Raw genomic sequence first — 6,116 nt, forward strand, 5'->3', positions numbered from 1 at the left:
AGGTGGGGTATGCGGCCTCGGGCCCGCCCCCCCTCCCCCCCCGCCGCGCCCGGTCGCCGCCCGGCCCGCGGCCCCTGGCGGGCGCGGGCGCACCGCGGCCACAGACCCCACCTTGAGGGTCGGGTACTCCTGCACCTTCAGGGTCATGGAGAGCTGAGCGGCGGACTCCTGCACCGCCATCTTGGATCGGCCAAAACATTAGCGGGCGGAGGGGAAGTGCGCGCGCGGCACGCCGGGTAGTGACGTCGAGGGGCGCGGCGGGCCGGCGTCCGCACCAATCGCCTGCGCTCGCCGTTCGGCGGCCGAGGAAGAAGGCGTGGCCACCGGCCCACCCAATCACCGCCCGCCTTTCTCCCGTCCAGCCAATCAACGGGAAGCCCGGCTGGGCGGTGTCTCTCCTTGAACCGGAGGCGGGGTGGGCCCGGCTGATCGGTGCGGGAAGCTCCCGGTTCCCTGCGGCCCTGGACCCGGCGCTGGCGGTCGGGGGGCTCCCGCGAGCAGCGCGGCCGTGGCGGTCACTGGGCTCTCGCGGGCCGGCCTCCAGCTAGTGAGCCCGCTGTGCCAGGACATCTGCAGGCTACCAGCGCCTGTCCGTGGGCTGCTCTCCGCATAGGGGCGCGGCTGCAGCCCACAGCGGGGGGCCCAGGCACCCCCGTTGGGGAGGGGAGGTGGCGGTTCTGAACTCGGTAAGGAAAGAGGCCGCCACAGTGTACAAAGGCACGGTGCGGGCAGAGCCTCCGGCGTCCCTGGCTCCCACACCGACTCAAGTTGCCTTTCAAACCGCTCCATATACTTATGCCCTTTTAGTCCTTGCAAAAATAGAAATTAAATTAGGCTTCACTACTTAGAAGACTTTCAAATAAAGCCAAATTTCACACCCTTTTCTGAAATGATTTTGTTAAAGAAACATTAGCGTTAAACCCCCCCCACACACACACACACAGACACACACACAGACACTCACACACAGCATGCCCTGCAGCATTCTAGCAAAATCCTGGTGATAACAACCCCACGAGGATGAAAAGCTTCCTGTCCTGGATGAACCGAGCTCCTGGAACCTGACCAGGTAAACCTGAGTAAACGCATCAGGGCTTTCAGAGTCTGCGCAGCTCAAGGCTAACTAACGAAGCCTCTGTCAGCTGCAATAGTATGACAGCCAGTTGTTTTCACCAGGAAACGAGGAATAAGTAAGTGAAAGCCGCTCAGTCGTGTCCGACTCTGCGACCCCATGAATCGCAGCACGCCAGGCCTCCCTGTCCATCACCATCTGCCGGAGTTCACTCAGACTCACGTCCGTAGAGTCCGTGATGCCATCCAGCCATCACATCCTCTGTCATCCCCTTCTCCTGCTGCCCCCAATCCTTAGAGTCCACTGGAGGCGCAAAGCACGGAATCTTCCAAATCAGCTGAGCTGATGCCGTCTCTGATTGGCTGGGCTGCTGGGGGCAGGGGCAGAGGGAAGTTTTCTTCTTCCTGCCAGAAAGCAGGTAGAAGTCTCTTCTGGTTAGGGAAATTGACATGCAAGGAGGGTATGCCTTAACTCCAAAGGTTAGCTGACTATTCCTTAATGAATTCCACATTTTCCCCTTTTGATCAACATCTTTCCTTGAAAGCATCACTGATCAAGAATCAGAGTCTTCCCGCCTAGCAGTTTGCCAGTGGCTTCTGGGAAAGGCTACCCACTCCAGTATTCTGGCCTGGAGAACTCCATGGACTATAAGTCAGTTCAGTTCAGCTCAGTCGCTCAGTCGTGTCCGACTCTTTGCGACCCCATGAATCGCAGCATGCCAGGCCTCCCTGTCCATCACCATCTCCCCCGAGTTCACTCAGACTCATGTCCATCGAGTCCGGGATGCCATCCAGCCATCTCATCCTCTCTCATCCCCTTCTCTTCCTGCCCCCAATCCTTCCCAGCATCAGTCTTTTCCAATGAGTCAACTCTTCGCATGAGGTGGCCAAAGTACTGGAGTTCAGCTTTAGCATCATTGCTTCCAAAGAAATCCCAGGGCTGATCTCCTTCAGAATGGACTGGTTGGATCTCCTTGCAGTCCAAGGGACTCTCAAGAGTCTTCTCCAACACCACAGTTCAAACGCATCAATTCATCGGCATTCAGCCTTCTTCACAGTCCAACTCTCACATCCATACATGACCACAGGAAAAACCATAGACTTGACTAGACGGACCTTAGTCGGCAAAGTAATGTCTCTGCTTTTGAATATGCTATCTAGGTTGGTCAAAACTTTTCTTCCAAGGACTAAGCGTCTTTTAATTTCATGGCTGCAGTCACCATCTGCAGTGATTTTGGAGCCCAAAAATAAGTCAAAGGGGTCGCAAAGAGTCGGGCACGACTGAGCGAATTTCACTCACTTCCCTTTGTAGGATCTTAGCTCCCCCACCAGGGATGAAACCCAGGCCTCCTTTGGAGTCTTAACCACTAGACCACAGGGGAAGTGCCAGCTCACCCCCTCTTCTCATGACGCCCCATCTCTGGGGGCTCCGCCTCCAAGTACCTCCAAATACAACAGGTGGGACGTCAGAATAAGACTCCAGGAACACGAAAGCCCAGAGATTTGCGTGGCATAGACGTTGTGTAAATTCCCCCACAATCTGTCTGGGGGAATTCATTCTGACAATTCTTGTATTTGAAGATAAAAACTGCATTTTAATTACTTGGCCCATTTTCAATAACCTTTATTAGTATAAAAAAAGTTACTTACTTTCTGTGTGTGTATAGTGTGCACGGCCCCTGCTCCCTAATGTGCTTTCCCAGGAACAAAATACAAAGCCAGGAAAAAACAAACTCATCCAGAAACAAAGTAACAGGTGTCAGTGAAGGTGTGGACAAGACGGAGCCTGCTCACTTGTGAGCGGGACAGGCCGCTGCTCTGCAAGCCAGACTGGCAGGCTGCTCAACACATCACACCGGAACCAGCGATCGCTCCCGGGGGAAATGCCAAAGAGCTTCCCAGAGAACCCGATTCAGTGTGGTCTCTCCTGCTTTCCCCGTGGGAGGTGAGTCCTGGAGGGTGGCCAGGGCCCGGGCCTGGGGGCTACCAGACCGCCCAGTCCCTCTCGGAAAGACGGGTCCTGGTGCAAAGCTGGGGGGACCACAGTCAGCGTGTCAGGATGTTTGGCTGTTGCTGCCGAGATCGTCCACAGCCATACCTCATCAGTTCTGGAGAATGGATGGAAGCCACGTGCCCACAGGCTCTGTGCCCATGACAGAGAACCCTGGCCGGGGGAGAGGCCTCAAGCCTCGGGCCTACCATGCTCAGCCCTCATGCAGACACCTGGCCGGGCTGCAGCTTCCCCAGGCTTCAAGCACGTCCTGTCGCAGGCCTGGAGTCTGGGCTGAGTGGACAGACAAGTCGCAGCCCCCACCCTGCACCTCCACATCCTTCATCCTGGGACTGCCTTGGGCCCCTCCCCAGAGTGCACTGAGCGCCGGCCATCCCAGCCGCGGCGCCCCCGAGTCCTGTCCCCACGAGCCCAGTGCAGCCGGCGCCCCGACCTGTCTCCAGCCTGGCCTCGCCAACCCCCCCCACCACATTTGCTCCCCGGAGGTCTGCGTGAGCCTGGCACCTGCTGCCACAGCGACGAGGTCCAAACCCAAGTTCTGCCACCGACTGGCTGGGATGCCTGTGCCAGAAAGGGTCTCCATAGGAACCCCCGGGTGCGGCCCCCCTCTGCTGGGCTCCCTCCCGTCAGAGTGGCACCCGACGCGGGCCGAGAGCCTGGGGAATCTGCAGTTCACACCTGGCAGCTGCAGAGCGAGGACACGTGTGGGCTGGAGCAGCCCTCGATCCGGCGCAACCATCACGGGACAATGTCGTAAAACACAACAGTGTTATGTATTCAGGCCAGCTCCTTCCCGAGGTTGGGGGGCCCACAGACACCCTGTCCCGGGGCACAGGCTTCCAGGAAGCCCCGGAAGTTGAGGAAGAAGCCCTCCAGGTCTCGGACCCGCGCCTCCTGACGCCCCAGGTGTTCAGCGTGCTCTTTTAGCACCTCCACCTCCCCCTCCAGCTGGGAGCACCTGTCCCTGAGCAGCCCCAGCTCAGCCAACCAGTCCTGGGTGCATTTGGGCGGGGGCTCTCCTGGGACACGCCCTCGAGTGCCCGGCCCACCTTTACAGGGACCCCTGATGATGTTTTTCATCTTCTCCTCCTGGAGAGCAGGGCATCCCTCTCGCCCTCTGGAGACAACTCTCCACAAAAGAAACACGCAAAACACTACAACGCTTAAACTGGTCCCAGGCCATCGGTCTCCAGGCCAGCGACCCATCAGCGCCTCTGCACTGACACACACCAGGCTGACGACACCCTGCATGGGTCCTAGCGCCGGCCAGGAGATGCTGGCGTTTCCGACTCGGTCTCCCACAGACGCAGCCGGCACCCAAGCCTGCAGAAACAGCCTCCAGGCCGGACCCGGCGGTGGAAGGCCGAGGCACGCCGGGAACCAGAGTCTCGGGGTGGTTCCGCCCAGGTGAGGACGCCGAGCTTCTCCGGATGGAGATGGCCGTCCCGTCCCCATGAGCCGGCTTCCCGCCAGTCTCACGCGCGTCGGACTCGGGTTTTCAGGTGGCCCACTGCTCCGCGGAGAGCTGGAGGCCCAGAGTCTTTTGGGGTCGCTCCGCGACCGAGTGCGCAGATGGTGTGGAACCCCGGAGGCCTGAGGGTCCCCTGTGGTCCGGTTCTCGGCGCCCGACCTCGGGCTGCGGGAGGGGAACACAGAGGCGAGCGATCGGGCCAGCTCGACGAGGCTGGAGTCCAAGGCGACCTTGCTTTTAAGGTTCCGAGGTGGGTCACTGTGGCCGCTGGTCTCTGGCTGCCCTCGGCTCTGCAGGGAGCCCATCGAGAGGTTTGCTGGCCGTGGGCAGGAGTCCCGGGAACTCTCCCGATGAGTCAGCGGCGGTCCTCGGCGGAGCAAGACGTCCCAGGTGGGGACCCTGTGTAGGAGGAAAGGTCACGGGCTCTATCTTGAGAGCAGGATCCACCTCGGGTCCGACTGTGGACTTTGAGCTATATGCCCAGTATCTATGGGAACGGCATACCAGTGGAAACCCAGGGCCCCAAAGAAGGAGCCTCGGGACTTGTACCTAGACTCTCGGTCGCCTAAAAGAATATGCTAAGTATCTCTAAGAGAATCAAGGCAGAAATCCCATTATGCTCAGCGGGGTATGACCACAGGTCTATTGCTAAATGGCCACTGTTTGACTATGTAGGCTTATGACACATCGATCGTGGCTTAACTCCGATGCTACCTCCCTTTTACCTTGTCCAGACTAGTTTCAAGGGACGCGGGGAGGCGGGTTTGGGCTCGTACACTAGGGTGTCTAAGGAGTTTGCAAAAACTGGTCGGGGTCCTTGGCTAAGAGGAGACTCTGCCTTGGGCCTGCCGGTGTAATAATCTGCACTCCACCATCGGCACAGTCCTTCTCAGGGAGTTGTTTCCCGCAACGCGTGGTTACGACACCTGGACCTCTTGTAGGGCGCTGCTCCGACGCCCTCGAGCGTCCCATTAGGGCGTTGAGGTGGCCCTCTGCTCCCCGGCCACCTGGAGGCCCAGAGTCTTTCGGGGGCGCTCCGTGGCCGTGTTGGGGGCCGGTGCGTGACCCCGGAGGCCTGAGGGTCCCCTGTGGTCCGGTTCTTCGGTGTCCGATCTCGGGCTGCGGGACGGGAACACAAATGAGAGGAGGCGAGCCAACTCCCTCCATGGGAGCGGGTGTGCCAGGCTTCGCGTGCGGGTGCGGTGCCTCCGCGAGCTGGTCGGGGGAGGGCACTCCAGGGTTGCCATGGTGACCTTAATCCTGCCTGGATCCTGATGCTTCAAGGGCTCCGTTTGGTATCTCAGCTTCCGATAGCGTCTGATAGCGGAGGGAGGACAGGCGGTCCGCGAAACAGAGGTGGTGTGCAGGGGGCTGGGCTGCAGGAGTGTGGAGGATAGAGGAGGTGAGATGCTGGGAAGGGGGCGGGGGCTCCCGCCGGAGGGTCCGGGCAGCAGAGGAATCGGCGGCCCATCTCATGAGGCCGGTGTGTGCTCCCTAGACGGATCCCAGCACTCCTGTGCAGGTGAGTCTGTGTGCCGCTGGCACAGCGGGGCCAAACATACT

At 59.6% G+C, this 6,116-nt stretch overlaps 2 protein-coding genes across 3 annotated transcripts in view; both read right to left on the reverse strand.

The window, feature by feature from the left end:
• Positions 1-246, reverse strand: part of MAEA (macrophage erythroblast attacher, E3 ubiquitin ligase) — a 28,300-nt gene extending 28,054 nt beyond the window's left edge. The window contains exon 1 of one of the 2 annotated variants that reach the window (XM_040237706.1): positions 112-246. In XM_040237706.1, coding sequence (XP_040093640.1) covers positions 112-180 — 69 coding nt within the window. In that variant the 5' untranslated portion in view covers positions 181-246. The remainder of the gene's footprint in view (positions 1-111) is intronic. The other variant, XM_040237707.1, reaches the window with a different exon arrangement.
• Positions 247-2,808: 2,562 nt separating this feature from the next.
• On the reverse strand, positions 2,809-5,708 carry LOC120861841. The gene is made up of 2 exons (XM_040237708.1): positions 5,480-5,708; positions 2,809-4,952 (listed from the first exon to the last, which is right to left on the reverse strand). The coding sequence occupies exon 2, from the start codon at positions 4,856-4,858 to the stop codon at positions 3,860-3,862; it is 999 nt and encodes a 332-aa protein (XP_040093642.1). The 5' UTR covers positions 4,859-4,952; positions 5,480-5,708; the 3' UTR covers positions 2,809-3,859.
• Between the last annotated feature and the right edge of the window lie 408 nt (positions 5,709-6,116).

This window comes from Oryx dammah, unplaced genomic scaffold (genome assembly GCF_014754425.2).
Source record: "Oryx dammah isolate SB20612 unplaced genomic scaffold, SCBI_Odam_1.1 HiC_scaffold_3, whole genome shotgun sequence".
NCBI lineage: Eukaryota > Metazoa > Chordata > Mammalia > Artiodactyla > Bovidae > Oryx > Oryx dammah.